This window comes from Eurosta solidaginis, chromosome 4 (genome assembly GCF_040869045.1).
Source record: "Eurosta solidaginis isolate ZX-2024a chromosome 4, ASM4086904v1, whole genome shotgun sequence".
Taxonomy (NCBI): Eukaryota; Metazoa; Arthropoda; class Insecta; order Diptera; family Tephritidae; genus Eurosta; species Eurosta solidaginis.
The window spans coordinates 169,592,584-169,615,942 of record NC_090322.1 but is presented as its reverse complement, the minus strand read 5'-3'; the positions used below and the strand labels follow the sequence as shown (position 1 = coordinate 169,615,942).

The 23,359-nt window shown below is 38.9% G+C and overlaps 1 protein-coding gene across 4 annotated transcripts in view; it reads left to right on the top strand.

The window, feature by feature from the left end:
- Positions 1–23,359, top strand: part of LOC137250617 (uncharacterized) — a 373,691-nt gene that overhangs the window by 311,704 nt on the left and 38,628 nt on the right. For all 4 annotated transcript variants that reach the window (XM_067783738.1, XM_067783741.1, XM_067783739.1 and 1 more), the window contains one exon: positions 6,005–6,715. In XM_067783738.1, the coding sequence (XP_067639839.1) occupies positions 6,246–6,715 (470 nt within the window). In that variant the 5' untranslated portion in view covers positions 6,005–6,245. The remainder of the gene's footprint in view (positions 1–6,004; positions 6,716–23,359) is intronic.

The following is a 23,359-nucleotide window of genomic DNA, read 5'->3' as shown; positions in this document are numbered from 1 at the left end:
ACCTTTCTGCGTGGGCGGCCTTCGGCCGCGTTTATAAAAAATAACCCTTAGCCGGTTCAACAACGGTTTCGCGAACCACAGTATTTCTGAGTATAACACCTTTCCGTGTAGGCGGCCTTCGGCCGCGCTTATAAAAAATAACCGTTAGACGGTCCAACAACGGCTACGCGAACCACAGTATTTCTGAGTAGAACACCTTTCTGCGTGGGCGGCCTTCGGCCGCGCTTATAAAAAATAACCGTTAGCCGGTCCAACAACGGCTTCGCGAACCACAGTATTTCTGAGTAGAACACCTTTCTGCGTGGGCGGCCTTCGGCCGCGTTTATAATAAATAACCCTTAGCCGGTCCAACACCGGTTTCGCGAACCACAGTATTTCTGAGTATAACACCTTTCCGTGTAGGCGGCCTTCGGCCGCGCTTATAAAAAATAACCGTTAGACGGTCCAACAACGGCTACGCGAACCACAGTATTTCTGAGTAGAACACCTTTCTGCGTGGGCGGCCTTCGGCCGCGCTTATAAAAAATAACCTTTAGCCGGTCCAACACCGGTTTCGCGAACCACAGTATTTCTGAGTATAACACCTTTCCGTGTAGGCGGCCTTCGGCCGCACTTATAAAAAATAACCGTTAGCCGGTACAATACCGGCTTCGCGAACCACAGTATTTCTGAGTAGAACACCTTTCTGCGTGGGCGGCCTTCGGCCGCGCTTATACAAAATAACCCTTAGCCGGTCCAACACCGGTTTCGCGAACCACAGTATTTCTGAGTATAACACCTTTCCGTGTAGGCGGCCTTCGGCCGCGCTTATAAAAAATAACCGTTAGCCGGTCCAACAACGGCTTCGCGAACCACAGTATTTCTGAGTAGAACACATTTCTGCGTGGGCGGCATTCAGCCGCGCTTATAAAAAATAACCCTTAGCCGGTCTAACACCGGTTTCGCGAACCACAGTATTTCTGAGTATAACACCTTTCGGTGAAGGCGGCCTTCGGCCGCGCTTATAAAAAATAACAGTTAGCCGGTCCAACAACGGCTTCGCGAACCACAGTATTTCTGAGTAGAACACCTTCCTACGTGGGCGGCCTTCGGCCGCGCTTATAAAAAATAACCCTTAGCCGGTCCAACACCGGCTTCGCGAACCACAGTATTTCTGAGTAGAACACCTTTCCGCGTAGGCGGACTTCAGCCGCGCTTACAAAAAATAACCTTTAGCTGGTCCAACACCGGTTTCGCGAACCACAGTATTTCTGAGTATAACACCTTTCCGTGTAGGCGGCCTTCGGCCGCGCTTATAAAAAATAACCGTTAGCCGGTCCAACACCGGCTTCGCGAACCACAGTATTTCTGAGTAGAACACCTTTTTGCGTGGGCGGCCTTCGGCCGCGCTTATAAAAAATAACCCTTAGCCGGTCCAACACCGGTTTCGCGAACCACCGCATTTCTGAGCATAACACCTTTCCGTGTAGGCGGCCTTCGGCCGCGCTTATAAAAAATAACCGTTAGCCGGTCCAACAACGCCTTCGCGAACCACAGTATTTCTGAGTAGAACACCTTTCTGCGGGGGCGGCCTTCGGCCGCGCTTATAAAAAATAACCCTTAGCCGGTCCAACCCCGGTTTCGCGAACCACAGTATTTCTGAGTAGAACACCTTTCTGCGTGGGCGGCCTTCGGCCGCGCTTATAAAAAATAACCGTTAGCCGGTCCAACAACGCCTTCGCGAACCACAGTATTTCTGAGTAGAACACCTTTCTGCGGGGGCGGCCTTCGGCCGCGCTTATAAAAAATAACCCTTAGCCGGTCCAACCCCGGTTTCGCGAACCACAGTATTTCTGAGTAGAACACCTTTCTGCGTGGGCGGCCTTCGGCCGCGCTTACAAAAAATAACCCTTAGCCGGTCCAACACCGGTTTCGCGAACCACAGTATTTCTGAGTATAACACCTTTCCGTGTAGGCGGCCTTCGGCCGCGCTTATAAAAAATAACCGTTAGCCGGTCCAACAACGGCTTCGCGAACCACAGTATTTCTGAGTAGAAAACCTTTCTGCGTGGGCGGCCTTCGGCTGCGCTTATAAAATATAACCCTTAGCCGGTCCAACACCGGCTTCGCGAACCACAGTATTTCTGAGTAGAACACCTTTCCGCGTATGCGGCCTTTGGCCGCGCTTATAAAAAATAACCGTTAGCCGGTCCAACACCGGTTTCGCGAACCACAGTATTTCTGAGTATAACACCTATCTGTGTAGGCGGCCTTCGGCCGCGCTTATAAAAAATAACCGTTAGCCGGTCCAACAACGGCTTCGCGAACCACAGTATTTCTGAGTAGAACACCTTTCTGCGTATGCGACCTTTGGCCGCGCTTATAAAAAATAACCCTTAGCCGGTCCAACACCGGCTTCGTGAATCACAGTATTTCTGAGTAGAACACTTTTCCTTTAAAGCGTGTAAAATCAGACGAATTTTTGCAATGAAGGCGAACCAACTGCACCATAAAATAATAATAGGGGGCAGGACCCCAGAATCCCATTACTACTACTACTGTTAATTTGTGGAAATGGATATTGTAAGACCTCACTTATTCTACTTGGTGTTTTTTAGATGTGTCAGCACAGATTTGTAGTGTCTTAAAATATATATACGTTTACACATATAAAAGTTGTATAGAAATTTACAAATTTTAACAGCAAATAACTTTTAAATTATAAGTTTGCGCACCTTAAAATATATATATTTGTGATCGGGAGAACTCCTTCTTTCATTTGATACCAAGTTTAACCCCGAACTCGGGGGTGCTAAACTCAATCGCTGCCATACATATACACATGGTTCTATTTTGAACTAATTTTTCTTCGAGTTATTGCTCCCGAAACATAGAAAATTGCTTTGTCATAAATGGGGCGGTGCCACGCTCATTTATTAAAATTTGAAGTTTTTCCTATTTATTGTTATAAATCCACTTGGGAAATGAAATACCATTGATATAAAGATATTTTTTGCAAAGATATAGCTTATTTTATTCATCCACGACCCTTTTAAAAATCTTATATATAAAAGTGGGCATGGTCCTTAACCGATTTCGTAAATCTTTCTTTAAAGCATTCCTTATAGTAAAGGCAACCTCTCTGCGGAATTTTGTTACGATAGGTTTAACCATTTTTGATTTATGATTAATAATATTTGTAGAATTGATTTTACCACAAGTGGGTGGTGCCACGCCCATTTTAAACATTAATTTTTTTTATTTTTATCAAGAGTCTCAATATCAGTCCACACGTCAAATTTCAACATTCTAGGTGTATTATTTACTAAATAATCAGGTTTTTTGTGTTTTCCAAAATGTTATATATATAAAAAGTGGGCGTGGTTATCATCCGATTTCGCTCATTTTCAATACTAATCTATTGTGGGTCTAGATAAGCTCGTGTGCCAAATTTGGTGAAGATATCTCTATATTTACTCAAGTTATCGTGTTACCGGACAGACGGACGGACGGACATGGCTCACTCAATTTTTTTTTCGATATTGATGATTTTGATATATGGTAGTCTATATCTATCTCGATTCCTTTATACCTGTACAACCAACCGTTATCCAATCAAAGTTATAATACCCTGTGTACAAGTACAGCTGGGTATAAAAAGAGAAGTATTACGTACGAGAAGAGAGGAAAGGAAATACAGCATTAAAAAAAAACTTCTATTAATACACTTTTTCTTTTGTTGAGTTTTTATTTCCTTATGCTGAGACCAATTTTGCAACTCATTAGCCATCTTATGATATTGGCACCCGGACAATGTATATTTTCAATGTACCGGTCAACATACCAAGAAGATGTTCGCATGCGCCTACTAACTTTGAGCTGGAATGTGGTTAGAGAAGATAGTTAAGCTATTAGTTCTGTTCAGGTTCCCAAGTGATTTGAAGACTTGTTAAATCGCGAGGATTTCGTGTGCTCATTACAGTATGACTGAATTTTAAACGTCGTTAAAATCAGTTCAGGTTTCAAGTTCAACAGTACATCTTGGGGCAGTGGGTGTCGATTAGCATGCCGCTTTCATCCGGGATCATTAATATTTCTAGTAAAAATGGACGGAATTGGTTAAAGACCACGGCAACTTAAATATAAAACAAGTTTAAAGGGGTCGTAGACTACAATAATAAGCTATAACTTAGCAAAAAATAGTTCTGAATCAAAAATATTTCACTTATCAAGTTTTATTGTAAGAGGAAATGGGTAGACATTTTTTTTTGAACGGGCGGTGCCACGCGTTATGTAGAAAAGTAATTTATCTGAAATGAAACGTGCAATTGAAACTCACGCTGAGTATATAATGTTCGGTTACACTCGAACTTAGGCACCTTTACTTGTTTATAATTTATTTAATTTATAGTTTTACTACTACTATGCCGCGCGTCACTTCACTTTTCAAATAGAAATGAAAATAGTAGTCACGAAACTGATTCTCAATTCTTTCAGTTGCAGCTCTCTCTCAATTTCTTCTCTCGCATGTATAGTTGCCACACTTGATTGTTTCCAACATAACTTGCAGTATAATTGTTTGACATAACATTTTAAATAGAGAACTTGTAAGTTATAGAAAAGTAAACATCAAATCCCGGGAAGGTAATTCACCACTGGAGTAACTTTACATGTAATTCGCAAGTTTAATTCTCGTAACACTTTATTCTGAAACGATTCCAAAACAACTCAAACATATATGCTGTCGGAAACATCAACAATAAAAAAGGATGTTTTTTATTATTATTATCTTATTAGATTTGTTCGCGTAAGTGAAAATTCGTAAAAACTTGAACAAAATATTTCTTTGGAAAAATCCTGTTCCTTCAAACAAAACTTTTGCAACAAGAGGGAGCAATTTTGCATTTTTTGCAGTGTCATGCACAGTAAATTCAAAAAAGGGTTTTTTCGTTTTGTATTGAAAACTGAAAAACTAGTTTTTTGTTGTTTTCCCAATTTGTGTGTTTTTTTGATTTGGTGGTTTTCTTATTTTGGTGTTTTTTTTAACAAGTGGCACCATCGTCATAAGTACAAAGTAGAGAGCGCAGTGAGCGTAAAATTCTCCTTGAAATTTGCTCATGCATTGACTGTTGTTCGCTGTTGAAATTACCAGTGAGATCAGTTGTGTTAACAGAAAAATTAGTTAGATTGATTAGGAATCTGTAAATTTTACAGAATTTTGTTAACTTAAGAGCAAAAATGTCTCTTCTGTTTAAATGACTAAACTAATTTGTTCGCTTGACAAAGAACTCGGTCGAATTAACCATAATTCGATCAATTTCACCGAATCTCCATTAAGTCAAGAACAACAGAACCGACTTGTTGATTTTACTAGCACTATTTCTTTCAGTGTAGTACAATTCGCTATAGGGCAATCATAGGCCTTTCGAAAAATAACCTAAGAATTTTAACAGCTATTCTTACAAGGCATTGTAGACTCAACAGCCATATGCAGAAATTGGGCATACAATCAGATGACACCTGCCGATTCTGTGATCGGTCAGCGGATACGTCCGAACATATCCTCATGGAATGCGACGCAATCTCAAGACGTAGGGTTAAGTTTTTGGGCTTGCCATGTCCACAATATTCCCACATTTGAATCCTCAACCAAGTGAACAAATAAGCTTCATCAAGGAAGTCAGCTTGGATGAGGTGTGAAGACGTTCTCAACAATGATCTATCTATCTATGACGTCACGAAAATATTAAAGGCTGGAAATATTTTTATCTTATAATCTGGCACTAGTACGTCTCTTTCATCGTCAATCTTTTTTTATTCCTGCCATGACTAGAAATTATTAATTTATATTTGGCTATTCTACAAATTAGGCAAACAAACTAACCTTGGAAGTAATAGTATAGAATTATTACGACGTTAAAAGCTGAAGAAGCATATTTATATTAAACCAAAATACTCTATCTTATTATAAGTATACATAGTTCTCACTGCAATGACTCATGAAAATTTATTTCTATATTTGCAGTTGAAAAAGAGAGAGAGTGGATCTCGACGGACCTTATAAGTAATACTAACAACAACAAGCTCAAACGAACAGCAAAAGTAATAACCAGCATTTAATAAAAAGCGTTGACAATATTAACATTGTGTCGAAATAACTTAAACGCCAACGTTCGACTAACGGCATAATCATTGCTACCACCATAACAATCGTCAGTACCATTCAACCGATTGCAACAGCAACGGCTACAACACCAACCACCACAATGCGTCGTTCATCGTTTACGCCCGTCTTCAGTTTGAGCACTCAAGAACCGTTAATCGTAGTCGAAGAAACAAATACAACCGATGATGGCGATGATGCGGAGGGTGCCGCCGGCGGTGCTGACCCAACAGCAGCTACACGCAAATCCACCAGCGATGATTCTGATCCCGATTCACCAGTTAATCCATATTTGTTATGCCCATTTCCGGACATGCAACAACGACGTAAACATTCTTTACCATCGCTACAAATTACTGAAGGTATAACCGCAAGTCAGGTGCGTCGCTTATCGGAGGTGGGTGGTGAGAATGTTGGATTGAGCCCAAAGGAGGTGGAATTTTTGGCAACATTATCACAAAAAGCAAATCCCGCAGCGGGTGGTCGAAGACATTCGGTTGTTACAATATCAGCTGTACCACCAACGTTATTTGGTCGCAATCGGCGTGAATCGCTATCAGGCGTGTCAGTTGGGTGAGTACGAATTAGGGTGATTTGATCAGGTTTTTCAACTCGGCTGTTTTTTACAAAAATTTTTATTTTTTTATTTATATCATAATTTTTCCAACAAATGATAAATAAAATCCATTTGCTTTGAGCTAATGACTTGAAACTTATTGCGCAGATCAAAAAGTATGAAAAAAGAAGTAAGGAAGGCTAAATTCGGGTGTAACCGAACATTACATACTCAGCTGAGAGCTTTGGAGACAAATGTTGCAGTTGAATGTTGAGATAATTTACTTATATACTGTAAAGATATTCATTTTTTTGTTAAAATTTTACTTAAAAAAAACTGTTTTTTTCAAAAGTCGGCGTGTTCGTCATCCGATTTTGCTAATTTTTATTTAGCACACATATAGTAATAGGCGTAACGTTCCTGCCACATTTCATCATGATATCTTCAACGGCTCCAAATTACAGCTTGCAAAACTTTTAAGTTACCTTCTTTTAAGAGTGGGCGGTGCCACACCTATTGCCCAAAATTTTACTAATTTTTTATCCTGCGTCATAAGGTCAACCCACCTACCAAGTTTTATCGCTTTATCCGTCTTTGGTAATGAATTATCGCACTTTTTCGGTTTTTCGATATCGAAAAAGTGATCGTGGTTATATTCCGATTTCGTTGATTTTAAATAGCGATCTGAAATGAACGCCCAGAAACTTACATACCAAATTTCATTAAGATACCTCAAAATTACTCAAGTTATCTTGTTTACGGACAGACGGACGGACGGACATGGCTAAATGAATTTCGTTTTTCGCCCAGATCATTTTGATATTGTCACGGATATTAGCATCACTAAGCTAAACCATCACTAAGGCGATGCTAAGGCCATGCTAAGCGGTATTTACGTCAATAATCAAATCATGTATACACATATATAAGGCAGCCGAGAGATGTCACACACAGACGCATTTACTTATACGCCTATGTGTGCGAGAGACTGTAAACTACAAACTCACATACATCTGAGAGACGCTGAAAAGTAGACAATTGTAAACAAGTAGAAACTATATGAGAACTATAAACACACGAAATAGTTGGTAAGTTCTGGAAATAGAAGAGCCTAGATGTATGCAGCGTCAACTATAAAAGCGGCGCAAGCGAGTAAGAAGTAATTCAGTTTGATTTGAGATTTCGATTAAGACAATATCTAGCGAGCAATAGCAGTTTCATTTAAGCTATCAGTTTGGTTATTAAGCCAGCTAGTTGCAAAGTATAAGTGTTATTGTGAAGTGCTTTAATAAAGGCCATTTTTCCATTATTCAATATTGGAGTTATTTATTCAACAGTTTATTGATACGAACTTAGCAAAAAGGCAAATAAGAGGAATTGCAAGCAAATTCGTTACAATATATAGAAGTCTATATCTATCTCGATTAGTTTATGCCGTTACGGGATACCGTTATGCGAACAAAATCAACATGAGCTCTGCTCAGCTGAGTATAAAAATAGCTTAGTTTTGCGAAATTAGCCTCCAAAACATTGGCATTGGCTTTCGAAGTTCGAAATTGGCTGTATCCCAAAATAATTTCATCTGTATTTAATTAGCGAGTCATGCTCATATTGCTTTATACAATTGTTTTTGTTATTGATATTAGAAAAAATAGCAAAGTTTACAAATGGCGATGGTTACTAGGACATATTTCACTTCTTCATCAGCTAGCTTCTCGGGAGCTGAGTAATGAACTCGAATGTTGCCTTAAGGTTTCACTTTCAGTTAGCCAAGAGCTTTAAGGGGAAGGTCCTGAGTATACAGTGCACCTGTGCACTTCTGTCGGAAGACTAAGTAAGTGGGTGTGACGTACACATTTCACTCCCTCTTCGTTCTATTTGAGACCGCAACTAACTGCAAGAAACCCCGTGCTGCGGCAAACTTCCCAAATATCACGCTTATATGGCTTCCACATTGCAGAAGCATTGAGGGCCACTATAAGCCACAGCAACTTGCAAAGGGGGGAGAATTACTGAATGTTACAGAGACGCTTGCAATGCTTCATACAAGTAGATCAATCAATATAAACTTACGTAACATGTTTCAGGAGATATCTTGAAGCAATGGAGTTGAAGCAATGGGCATCTGCCCATGCCCATGTATACTGCCACATGCAGCCAGCAGAATATTCGACCGAATCCACAGTAACTAACCGCAGCCAGCAGTCGGGGAGACAATAGCGTCTTACTTGGACCCGCGTTCTTTTCATCTCTAAAATAACCCGGATAGCACAGCAACCAACTAACTACTTTAAATAGTCCTGATATATGGCTTATAAGATGAACTAACTATGACAGCATCAAATAAGTTTTGAGTGATCGATTGAAAGCTCTTCGGAGGATTTTGGGTAGACTTAGAGGATAGAAAATGACTGACTGCGCTGGAGAGGCCATATTGCGCGAAGAATTGAAGATTATATTACGAAACACACCGGTGCTAGCAGTGAGGAGGAAATTCTCTCAGCGGGTTAAGGCGCTTAGAATATAGCCGCGGCAGGTATGCAAGTCGTTAAAGGCGACTTAAATACCCAAATGATTCAAGGGGTTGTGTAACGCAACCTTCAAGGGGTTGCCAGTACAATTTATAGCTTCTCCAACCCAATTTTCAGCCTCAACTACCCGTGGCGAATCATGTTTCTTTAGCATTCGTGGCTCTGGTGACTTTCAGTTACTTATGGAACTAGCGGGTGAGGGTGGAATGGCTTAGAAGGTTTAATGTGGTCAGATTAAAATTTTCCTAAGATGGTCGGGCTTGTACCTTAATGGTGCTTGTTGCCGGAACGTACCAGATCTATATCCGGCAAATGACCTATTCGCCTTTTCCCAATAATCCAAAATGGAATTAAAAAATAATCAAGCACCCTAGTACAAGCATATGAACAAAGCTTACTTAATACCAAGCAATGAAGTGGAAATTACATATTTCTCACGAGTGTATGATGGAATTGACGTCTGCTAATGCATATTTCGCTGTTATAGGTGCTGGGGCTACGGGCATATAGCTCAGAAATGTAAGGAGACTGTAGATAGGTCTAGCCTATGCAGGAAATGCGGCCAGGAAGGTCATAAGGCTGCAAGTTGCGAAAATGCACCGAAATGCGCGCTATGTGGGGGACAACATTCAGCAGGCAGTTTTAAATGCCCACAACGAGAGGGCAGCAAAATGACTGTCTCATGAGGGTATTGCAGCTCAATTTAAACCATTGCGAGGCAGCCCAAGAGCTATTATCCCAAACAGTCTATGAAGGAGGATATGACATAGTGGTACTCTCTGAACAATACAAAAATCGCCAGGAGCAGGGTTGGCTCTCAGATTCAGCAGGGAAAGCCTCAATTTGGGCACCAGGGAAATTTCTCCCACAGGAAATTATGACGCCAACGGTAGCAGGATTCACGTGGGCAAAAATCAACGGTATATACGTCTTCAGTTGCTATGCCCCTCCGAGCATGACCATCGCCGAGTTCGAAGGCATGATATACGGGATCACCATTGAAGCACGAGGTAAACACCCGCTTTTAGTGTGTGGAGACTTCAAGGCATGGTCATCTGTGTGGGGAAGTAGACGAACCAACGAAAGAGGGAGAGTTCTCCTCGAAAGTCTTACTTCTTTGAGGCTAGAACTCCTAAATGAACCAGGGATATATACCTTCGATACAGGTACCAGACGATCCATTATAGATCTCACCTTCGCTAGCAGCGAAATAGCAAGACGAGCAAAATGGTCCATAAGCAACGTCTACACACACAGCGACCATAAAGCTATTAGCGTAGAGCTGCTCGAAACTCCACGAACGGTAGCAGCAAGACATCGACAAAGTAGGAAATGGAAACAGCACCTTTTCGACCCACAAATATTTGACATTATCTGGAAGGACGCCATAGTACGAGAATCGCATGCGGAAGACCAGTCGGTTCAAATCACTAAGTTGCTATGTATGGCATGTGATGCTGCCATGCCCAGAAGTCGCGGAAAAGCACAGCGCACTCCGGTATATTGGTGGAATGACGAAATTGCGGAAGAGCGTAGAAAATGCCACAAAGCACGAAGAATAGCGCAGAGGGCACGCTCATCACCACGATATGCAGAGCTACACAGCACCTATGTCGCACAAAGAAAGGCACTTAAAAATGTCATAAAAAAGAGCAAGAAGTTATGCTTTAGGGAACTGCTGGATAATGTCGACCTAGATCCTTGGGGATCAGCCTACAGAACTGTGATGGCCAAAGTTAAAGGACCGATATCACAGCAACCTACGTGCCCGATACTGATGAATATTATTGTTGAAACACTTTTCCCGGCGCAAGATCGCTGGACTTATCCAAGCGAGGATCTAGAAAGTACGGAAATTCCGCAAATTACAGAGCAAGAGGTGCTGGACGCTGCAAAAAGAGTTGCTGATAACAAATCCCCAGGACCCGACGAAGTACCAAACATAGCCCTTAAAGCCGCGATTACAACTAGGGCTGCATTATTTACTGATCTTTTTAATGCCTGTATGCAAGAAGGCGTGTTCCCTCGCCCGTGGAAACGACAAAGACTTGTCCTATTGCTGAAACGTCGTAAACAGCCGGACCAACCATCCTCATATAGGCCACTTTGTATGCTGGATTCCCTAGGGAAGATTTTCGAGCGTATAATTAGTGAGCGCCTACAGCTGACTCTAGAAAGACCAGGTGGCTTATCGAATAGTCAATATGGATTTCGCAAATCAAGATCCACCGTAGATGCAATACAAACAGTCGTCAATATAGCTAGAGAAGCTATCTCTGGAGGCCAAAATAAAAGGAAGTTCTGTGCACTGATTATGTTGGACATCAAGAATGCTTTTAACACTGCGAACTGGATGCAGATAATGGCAGCGCTGCAAAGCTTCGGCACTCCAGCTTACTTACGCAGAATTATAGGTAGCTATCTTAAAGACAGAGTACTTCTTTTTGACACGGATCAAGGAGCTAAAGAGTACAAAATCACAGGAGGCGTCCCACAAGGATCTGTTCTCGGTCCAACGCTTTGGAATGTAATGTATGACGGGGTGCTAAAGATTGATCTACCAGAAAACACGCAAATTGTGGGATATGCTGATGATATTGCAGTGGTAGTAGTGGCCAAGAAACTGGACCTGCTTCAAGCATTATGTAATGACGCCGTAGCAAGAATAAAGGAATGGCTGACCAATACAGGACTGGAGTTGGCTAGCCAAAAGACGGAAGTGTTATTAGTAAGCTCCAAACGGTCGGCGAACTAGTTAGTCTTAACTGTCGGGGATCATCAAATCACCTCAAAGGATTCCTTAAAATACTTAGGAGTGCACATTGACTCTAAGTTAACTTTCAAAGAGCACTTCAGAGCGGTGGGGGAGAAAATTACCAAAGTTAATGGATCACTTATGCGAATAATGCCTAACATTGGTGGTCCGAGCGAAGCTATACGTCAGCTATTGTCCACAGTAACCAGCTCAATAATACTATACGCAGCACCAGTGTGGTATGGATCTAAACAGACCCATCAAAAATATATATTAGCAGCGTACCGACTTGCTTCTTTAAGAATAGCAAGTGCTTATCGGACGGTGTCCGACGACGCGATCCCGGTTCTAACCCGGAAAATCCCAGTGGACTTACTGGCAAGCGAAATGGCCGATCTGTATAACACTAATATCGAGCGACCATCTGAAGAAGACAAGAAAAGAGCAAGGACACAAACAATAGCTAAGTGGCAAGAACGGTGGGAGGCCTCGAGTAAAGGGCGTTGGACTTTCACACTAGTTTGGAACGTAGCTCAATGGAATGAGCGGAAGCACGGCGAACTGAACTACCATCTCACGCAAATAATGAGTGGACATGGCGGTTTCAAAGAGTATTTATGGAAGCGTAGGATAGAGGAAGATCCTCATTGCTCAATGTGTACCACAGAGTTAGAAAACGCAGAACACGTCATGTTCTACTGCCCCCGTTTCCACGAAGAAAGACTCACCTTGCATGGAGTCTTTGGGGAGGAACCTACCACGAGAAATTTAGTTTCACATATGTGCAGCAGGAAAGAATGCTGGACTGCAGTGAGCAAAATGGCATTTATAGTAATGACACGCCTGATGGATGTTGAGAGGGAGCGCAGAGAAATGCGCATGCGAAGCAGTGGTGATTAAATGGACACTCAGAGCAAATAGCGGGAACCTGGACGCAGGGACAACAGTAGGCTCTTAAAAAATGAGAAATATGGAACGCCACCCTGAAGTAATGCGAAAGTGGTGCCGGGGTGGGCGTCGGTTCCAGAACGGGGCTGTTTTTTAGTCTACGGACACACGGTTGCTGCGACGGCAGCAATTATGGTGCATTAGGCATTTTTCAGCCTCCCCGCAAAAAAAAAAAAAAAAAAAAAAAAAATGCATATTTCTATGTATGTGTGTGTATTCTATTACGACAAGTTGCGGCTTAGAATAATAAATGACAAGTAATTTCCGCTGACTTTCATCTGGCTGCATTTATGGGAGTGAATAATGTCCTTGCACTTAGCTGTATTTTAATGTCAAAGGGACAAACGCCAGGGAAAGTATTTCGTGGTGTTGGCTAATTAATGACACATGAAATTTACATGTATTTTCATTAAGCATGCGTTTTTTTTTTTTTGGTGATTTCTAAAAACCACATTTAATTAGGGATTGGATTAATTTTTAAGGGCAGTTGTGATATTTTATTTTATTCATAATTGAGGTACTTAATGAAGTGGCTGATGTTCTGATGAGTAATGAGTAAACGCTTTGTAATACCTCAAAATAATAAGATTAGCTGCTCCCGTTTTAGTAAGAGTCGTTTGCTTCGTGTTCAATAGCCAGTATTACTCAAACTTGTCATCGGTGTCATCTAGGACACTCTTGGTATGGGTGCTTGCTCACACATCGATGCAGTATATGTGACCCGGTCTATGAAAAGGTGGCTTATGACTCAAAAAAGAAATTGCGAGAAAGAGCTGTTAACAGCTGCTTTTTTTGTGAGAAACACTTGTTTTTTTTTTGAGTCATAAGCCACTTTTTATATGAAAGTATATCTATCTCGATTCCTTTATGCCTTTACAACCAACCGTTATCCAATCAAAGTTATAATACCCTGTGTACAAGTACAGCTGGATATAAAAACTACGCACTTCTACTAATCTGGTTATGAAAACTTAGTCTTACGATGTTCAGATCGAATTTGAGCCAAAATAATTTACCGACTCTGTATGGATGAGGTTTCGGCCTTCTTCAAGTTCTTGGGGTATTTGAAAGCTGGAGGTAAACAAGGTGCTTATTGAGATGCCCACCAATTCGCCTGTAAGGCGCAGCTGCATCGAAAGTTGTCCTTTGATTGGGGCTTTTGATTGAACCTGTAGTTTATCAAGGCATAGTTGGGCACCACTAAAAAATGTCTTTATGAAGAAATGATAGACATATGACGTGACCAGGCTTTATTAGGGGCACTATAGTTGTCAGTTTCCATATATCAGGAATGATATAGAGTAGATGGTGATATGGACTAACAACCTTGTATCACCTAAAGAAAACAAGTTTGGTCGAAACACAAAGACATTTAGGCAGTTCACAAGGTCTCCTATTCGCCTCGCTATGCTTTAATGTAATGTTATATGGGAAGCCATGCAAACAATTCAAATCTTAAAATTTTACATGAATACGACATTCTTAAAAAAAAACAAAAAAAAATAATTCTTTATTCGACTCAAAAAGCAGGCCTGCTTGTTTAATTGCGGTATCATACCTTTAGAAATGGTGGGCTTTTCTTCAGCTGCACTGGACTCTATGGTCAAACATGGGGCCTACCTCCGTGAATGGTATACTGTACATTTAACACTGTTCTGAAGCCAATATTCACCTATGCTTTCTTAGCTTGGCGGCCAAAGACCACGCAAAGAACAGCAATAACAAAATTAAGCAAACCGAATCCACTAGTTTCTATTGGCATAACGGGTGCGATGAGAATATTCCCTGCTAATACACTTAGTGCCATAGTGGGAGTATCTCCTTTCCCTATTCTAATAGAGAAAGAGGCGCTAAGACTTCAAAATATATTTGAGATAAAGAGCGTAAACATGACAGGACATATGAAAGTTATAATTATAAAAGAAATTCCGTATTGCAACTACGTGAATCTCGGAATTTTGCGGTGTCTATTATGGTTCAAACTCTTTGGGAAACAACGAATCCATATAATGGCCCTATCTCAGAAGTCTGATGCACGGAAATTCGATGATATAAAAAACGGGAATTTGTATCTGTGGACTGAGCTTCAAGAAATCGATAGTAATGGGATGCTACACCACAATTTTGTAGGCAGAAATCTATGCAATAGGGAATATCTATGAAGAGGCTTATTGCCGAGGAGTATCCTCATTATGTCAGACAGCCTACCAGCTTTACGTGTTTTGTGATCTGTCAGAATTACTTCTAATGGTACTTCTTGAATGCTACGGGAGCAACGAGAGTATCAGCCCAACCCATTAATCTAAGCCGAAAAGACCAATGAACTCTTACTGGGTACTATAAGGAACACTGTAGTCAACAAATCTATCACTATTGTGGAGGATGAAACGCCGGTTCACGTTCTCTGCGATTGCCTTGCTTTGGCCAGGCAGAGACTCTTCCCTCTAGGTGGCATGTCTCTTACACCCTTTGTGATATAAACTAAAAGCCTGAGCCTTGACTTGGCGAGCGCAGGAAACGAACACAGAGCGTGCTCAACCGCTTCTTCCTGCAGCTCGCTTTGCTGCTGTCGGGGTACTTTTTAGGGCTCCCGTTATGCTAATCATTGATAATCTGCATACCTCCTCAAGTTTTTGGTGTACCTACTTTTTTGTGTGGCTATCCACCGAACAACGACCCCTAGTGAAGTTCGCATCTCTGCGGTAGAACGCAAAAAGTAATTTTTAAAAATACTCTTTCAAATGTTATTAATGTTCCCTCTGGCGTCCCACAGGGCAGTCATCTCCGCCCAATTCTGTTCTTGCTGTTTATTAATGATATCTGTACCACAATAAAATATTCCAAAATTTTAATGTATGCTGATGATGTAAAACTTTTTAGGTCCTATGCGTCTATTGATGAACGTCCCTTGCTTCAGGCGGACTTAAACTGCTTAGTTGCTTGGTGCAATGCAAACTCAATGCCGCTGAACCTCAATAAATGTAAATTCATGTGCCTCTCTCGAAGATCTTGCCAGCAGCCTCTTACGTAATTAATAACTTTTTGTCTTGCATCAGTAAATTATTTTGTTGACGTGGGAGTTACGATGGATGCTAAACTTAGTTTCAACCATGGTTTTGCGTTTACAACATTTTTTGGATTGTTTACACTTTCATTGTAAACAATTGTAAACAATTGTTAATAATGTAAATGATTGTAAACATTTACCAGCATATGCCATTTCAACTTATATTGTAAACTGTCAAGTCAAACAGATCGATTTGAAAGGTCCAAAAAGTTACTTTTTATTTATTATAAAATGAAAATTGACCAAAACAATGAAGAATCGGACAGTGAAAATGAATAAAAAATATTAAAATTCATTTCATTTTCATTTCATTTCATTTTTTATTCATTTTCTTTCAAAACAGCATATATGTTACAATAGCGACTTAAATTAAATTAACCAAAATTACAGAGAGAAAATTAAGGCATTCTGTAAAAATATATGTATTTTAGTATCGAATCCCATCTCCGAATAAAATTGAATTTAAAAACATGTAAAATAGTGCGTGGGGTGAAGTTTGATTAAAAATAATAAGTTATAAATTATATTAATCCAATATGTACATATATTTTTTTAAATGCTAGGGTTCAGCAACATTTTGATGTCTTCGTGTGATTTCTCGAGTAGAAAAGATTTAACCTTTCCCAAAAACTCATTCAGATTTCTAGTGAAACGTATACATGCAGGCAACGCATTAAAAGCTTTACAAGAAACGATAGTAAAGAAGTTGTTGACGTTGGTTGTTCGAGAGGTCGGGACATACACAAGTCCATATGAGTTTTGCCTCAAGTTATAACTATCCGAGACCAGGCTATGTAAATACCCACAGCGAATGAAAAATATCTTTAACGTTTTATAGTAGTACATATGCTTAACAGGAAGAACTTTCAGATCCCAAACCAACTCTATAGAGTGGTGAAAACGATCAACATTACATATTTTTCTTATGACCCCTTTTTGAGTAGTTAGAAGCTGCTGGATTTTATTACCTGCAGCGCCACCCCAACAGGTTATACCATATTGGAGCTTGGAGTGAACTAAAGCGTAGTAAGTAGTTTTAAGTGTTTCGTTTGAACAAACTTTTCTTAAATTGTAAAAATAACGAACGGAAGATCGCAAGTAGGACTTCAAACGAGAAATATGCGTAGACCAACTCAAGTTTTGGTCAACAATAACACCAAGATATTGGAAGTCGCTTACTTTTTCAATAGTGAAGCACTTATCGCAACAGTTTACTTCGGCTTTAAACGATGCACAGAACAGAAAATTATTTAGTACAAAACGTTTGCAGTCAGTAGCATGGAATACAATGGCTATGTCAGGTGAGGATTTTGGATGCAAATTGAAATACATCAACTTCGTTTTCTTGCTGACAGAGAGCGTATGTGCTGCAAACCACACTCTTAGCAAATGCACATCGTTATTGATTCCTGCTACCAAATCCAGATAGTTCGATGAACCATAGGCGATAGCAAGGTCGTCAACGAAGGCTGTTACTTTTCCATACAATGGCAGCGAGAATATTGAATTACTCTTGCTATTTATTAATGAATAAAAGGTAAATCAAAAATAGTATAGGACCTAAGACAGATCCTTGAGGTACACCTAAGCTAATTATAACTGGGTTACTTATACTACTTCCAACTTTTACTTTTTGAATTATTCCTGACAAATAAGATTTAAACCAATTATATAGAAACCCAAGGAAGCCCGCAAAATACAATTTGTCTAATAAAATTTGGTGATCAACCATGTCAAATGCTTTAGTGATATGAACGAACAGTGCAGCACAGTTCTTTTTATTGTCTAGTTCCCTATATATGTTAGAACAAAAGTCCAGCAAGGCATCTTCTGTTGACCGTCCATATCTGAACCCGAATTGCATTGAGCTGAAATAGTTATTATTGTCAAGAAATGATAGGATTCGACCTTTAACCAGTTTTTCAAAAATTTTGGAAATTGAAGACAGTAATGCAATAGGCCTGTAGTTATTTATATCCGTTTTGTCACCCTTTTTAAATAAAGGAATGACAATAGCGCATTTTAAATCTGAAGGAAATGATCCACCTAACATACTCATATTAAACAAATGCGTTAGGATATCAACTAAATTTAGTGCCACATATTTAAGAGTCTGATTCGAAATTCCATCACATCCACATCATCTGGAGTTATTCAGAGAATTAATTGTTTTTAGAACTTCAATGCCAGTAAATGGCTCGAAAATAAAACTATTTCCCGAATTCGAGAACTCAGGTATCAGAGCGGAGGATTCGAAAACAGGTGATTACCCTATTGATAGAAAGTGATCATTGAAAAGGTTTGCCACTGCTGGAGGATCAGAAAAGCTCACGCTACCATCACATAAAACAATTGATGTATTATTAGCTTTACAACTGCGATTCAGAAAACCGTTAATGATATTCCATTCCTTCTTTGGATTGCCATAGGAAGACCTAAACTCATTTCGATAGAAATTATCACGCTCCACGTGTACTTCTGTTTTCAGTTCTCTACATAATTTCATATACCTGCTGCGAAGATTTGCGTTTGATGGGTGGTTTTTACACTTTTTTCCAAGCTAGTTTTTGAGATGAATTTTTTTGAGCAACTTTTTGCTAATCCATGGTTTTAACTTATAATCAGATCTGCGAGGGATAAAAGAAAAGCTAGCAGACTTAATGTGTATGTTAAAAATGTTCAGAAAAATATTAAATGCGTTGGATACGTCTTTTTCAGAGTAACATTCATCCCATGACTCAAATCGCAATAGTTCGTTTAGAGCGTCGAAATTTATTTGCGTTAAACAAGAATTAACCTTTTTATTATTGTTTTTTGCACAAGCCTTGCTTAGTAATACACCAGTCATAGTGTGATCTCTTATTCCGACATCAAGATTTAGGCTCCGCAAACTACTGAGAAAATGATTACTAACACGACAGAAAACGTGATCCAAGCAGCTTCCAGACATACTACGAGTTGGCTCATTTAAATACGATGTTAGACCATGACCAGCCATTAGATTTAGGAAGCTATCTATGGTAGGATTAGCGTTAAGAATATCAAAATTAAAGTCACCTTAGATGACAATATTGGCTGAATTTTCACTACGGAGAAGACTTGAGAACTCTTCCACAAATATCTGAACAAGTATCGCATGTAGCCTGTAAACACATATAAAAGTAAAGACTGCACCGGAAATACTTATTGAAACCTTTAGGATGTCAGCACTTGTGAGATTGCATTCAAAATAATCACACTCATACATATCCCGAACAAAAACTCTAACACCGAACAAAAACTATACTAAATGATTGTTTTTGTTTTTATCGGCCTATTGATAAATGATTCAAGGTTCGATGCGAGCTCAAGGCCAGAACAATAATTTTTTTCTAATGATAATTCTGTGCTTTTTTGCAATAACCGCTTGTCTTATATTTTAGTTTGCCGCAAATTGATATTTAAGGTTTAAATGCATATTTGAAAAAATTTAAAACAGATACTCAATCAAAACTTCGTGAATCAGATGGCTTAAAGTAAGGTTAATAAGGGCCACAAAATTTTTTCTAAAACGTATGTATATTACAAGAAATGTTTGCACTTAAATAACTTAGTAGGTTGTTGCAAATTTTAAAATATGTACACTTACTTCTTACATCGACTTAAGCCTTTATTGCAGATTTCGATTTAAATATCAGCCTAACTTCTATCGACACAGGTTTTTGTTGCAAACAGTAGACCAAACAAACCTTACGACTTAACTCAAAGCGGAAACATATAGTCTCGAGTTAAATATTTCATTTGTTAATTTTATTTAACAATAAATACAATTTTTAACAAAAAAACTCACTCCATAAATTGGAAAAAGTAAAAGGGAAAATCCGGGTCATTGCACTGATATCTATGTTTATATTTAATATAGTGAGCTAAGTTTCATTATAACCCTTTCATTAAGCAATGTATTTTTTTTTTAATAAATTTTATTTGAACATCTATTTAGAATATGTAAAACTTTGAAAGGCTCAATTTCATTAAGACTAGTTTTGTAGAAAATTTTGGCGAAATTGCTTTTTATATCGTAACCATTTAACATTTTTCGGAAGAAATATTTCCGCTATCTTCATTACTAAGTCTCCAATTATATTTTGATTTTAGTATATTGGAAAATGTATAGAAATTAACTGTATCCATTTCTATAACATTAAAAACGTTTCTTGTAACTCCACACCCAACAAAATAAAACCAATCATGGGGATGGTGTATTGTAGCATTTGTGATTTTCTTCTTTCTTTCAATAAGCGCGTGATCTACGCCGCACTCCATGTGGGTGTAGCCTGTTTCCATAAACTTATGGTCGATAATATAAATAGAATTGGGAATGTGATTTGCTTATGTGAACATTGCGAACACAAATGAGCGCAATTATCACTGTGGAACAAAACATGACTCACTCCCTGAAGGTTCTTAAGGTGTTCGAATGAACAAGAAGCGATCTGATTTTCACCCCGCCCTGATATTCCTTCGTGCCACATGTAGCAATATGCAGATATTGCTGTGCAATCGTTAAATTAAAAGTCCACAATTGCTTTTTATAAAAGCTTAAGGAGATGCGCAGGAAAGGAGCAAATAGTTTTGTAGGTCGAAGGTAAAACTTCTTATGCCAGTAGTTCCTTTATCTACCCATTTGGAGTTACAAGCCAACTCCGTTGTTTCTTGGTGCACTGACCGCTCATTCTGCAATTATTCATCTAGATCTTGATTGTTGCCTTGATTAGGAACAATTATTTTTACTTCCAATTTATCTCCAATAATTTATCACATGTTTGACAAGTATCTAGCTTAATTTTCTTTGCTAAAAATGAACGTTGCGCGTTAAAAATATATATAATAAATTCTGTACATTTAAAAACCTTCCAACATGAAAAACAAGCAGTGGCTTGGGATGGTTATTTGCCACAAAATAGTGCATACATTTTCGAAAGCGATAACTCGGCGTGAAAGTATTTGCAGCATAGGCCACTCCTTGTGTAGTGCCTCTCATAGTTTGGAAAGCTGTTAATGTGTTCTTTAATTTTGCTTATTCTATCTTTAGAGAGCATGTTTCATCCAGCTGGGGAGCCACGTCTATCAAGAAAACTTCAGTTTGGAATACACATTTTTTTTCACAACGCTTTTAAAAAACTTTTTGACATACTTGAATATTTGTTCTTCATTCACAATATACACAATGGTATGGTCACGTTGACGAGGGTTTTTGCGTGGTAAATTTAGCCAGTTTCTTGCCATCAAAATTTATAAGGGTTCCAATAAATAAAACTCGTTCATTGTGAGAATCAAGTGCGCAAAAGCTATCAAATATTTTCTTGTGGAGAGAAGGTGATATTTTAGTATTTCATTTTCTGCGGCATTCGTCATTTATAAGGTGAACTCTTTCTGCTACTACTTCTTTGGAGCTTACGTAAGTTTTACCACTACTACTGATTTGCACCAGATGGCGCAACACTGAATAAATATAGTTGGTAAAAGGAATAGAAGTAGCAAATTTGCCAGTCAAACAAACCACCGCTGTATAGCTAAATGGTTAGCGCAGCGTGCCTAAAGCGTACTGATGATGAAGGCTTAGCACCCTTCGAAATGGATCTATCTGCGCAGCTATGGCAGGTTGTCTGAAAAATTTTCTACTTACTATTCCAAAAACAAAATACAATTTTTCAAATTTAGAAAAATTAAAAAATAACAATAATTATCATTAGAAAAAATTATTGTTCTGGCCTTGAGCTCGAATCGAACCTTGAGCCACTACTCCGTTTAATTTGGATTTTTTAGCGCGAGAAGGAACCTTTTTCAGTGCTTCAAATAGTTTCATCGATTTCTTGGTGGTCCACTTCTGACTCAATGATACTAATTTTATTATTTTCATGGTTATCAATTTCAGATTCAAAGTCAGTAACTTGATAATCAGGATGGATTCGCGATCCTCATTATCAAACGCAAACACTTAGAATTCGGCGATTCCAATTTTTTTTTTGATTTTCGTATTGAAAAATACACAACTGTTTAGATCTCTTCGGAAATTTAAGGATCTCGCCAAATTAAAAACAGCTAACACTGCACTTTTCACTCAAATGGAACACTTTTAAATGTAATTTACTAATGCGTTCGTACTTAGTGCGTAACTTTTACATTAAAGAAATCAAATGGCCGCAAATTTAAATATTTCATGTTCAAATACCGGCAATTTTAAAGCTGAGATAACAGCCTTTGGCGGACGAGTAAAGTGACTAGCTTGCGATCGGAAGGTTGTGAGATCAAATCCAGAAATAGAAAGGGTTTTTTTTATTCATTTTTATTTCTTTTAACGAAACATCTGTTATGAAATTTTGTGATAAGTACACTGGATGTGTGCTATTTGTTTGTACTACAAAAACTTAAGTAGACTTAAGAACTCAAACGTGTTATACAGTAGGTGCAATAACCGCTTATCTCGATAGAGGTCCGTTATTCGCGGCATAACAAATTTACAATAAAAAATTAATTCTAGTTATCACTCCACTTTGTAAGTTTTCCATTTTGCAATAAGCGCTTACTACGACTTAAGCTATTTCTACTTTATACTAAAATGTGCCGGTTTGTTAAGAAAATATGTTTGCAATAACCTCTTATCTCGAGATAGACGTATTATGCAACACAAATAAATGTTTATAATTCTTCTTAAGAACACATAAGCTACTTTTGCAATTGCAAATTAGTACAGTTTCGAGTTCGGCGGTTATGCACTTGCCAATAACTTCTCTATTAGTTTACCTAGAATGATACTGGTTGAACACAAATATGTAGCTTTACTTCGCGTACACCATACCGCTAATAACTCAAATTGTTCTTAAGTCGACTTAAGCGGTTATTGCATGAGGCCACAGAATTATTGTTATTTTTTTAATTTTTCTAAATTTGAAAAATTGTATTTTGTTTTTGGAATAGTGAGTAGAAAATTTGTCAGGCAACCTGCCATAGCTGCACAGATAGATCCATTTCGAAGGGTGCTAAACCTTCATCATCCGTACGCTTTAGGCACGCTGCGCTAACCATTTAGCTATATAGCGGGGATTTGTTTGATTGCTACTTCTATTCCTTCTTACCAACTATATTTATTCAGTGGTGCGCCATCTGTTGCAAATCACTGATAATGCTGGATTTGTCAATTACTCTGTTTGGCATTCCCAAGTGCTCATGGTTTATTAACAATTGTTTTAAGGTTCGCTGCGAGCTCATGGCCAGAACAATAATTTTTTTCTAATGATAATTATTGTAATTTTTTTAGTTTTTCTAAAAAAACCTCCGCCTATCGACAACTCGGCAAAAACAAAATCCGTGCCCTCGTGTC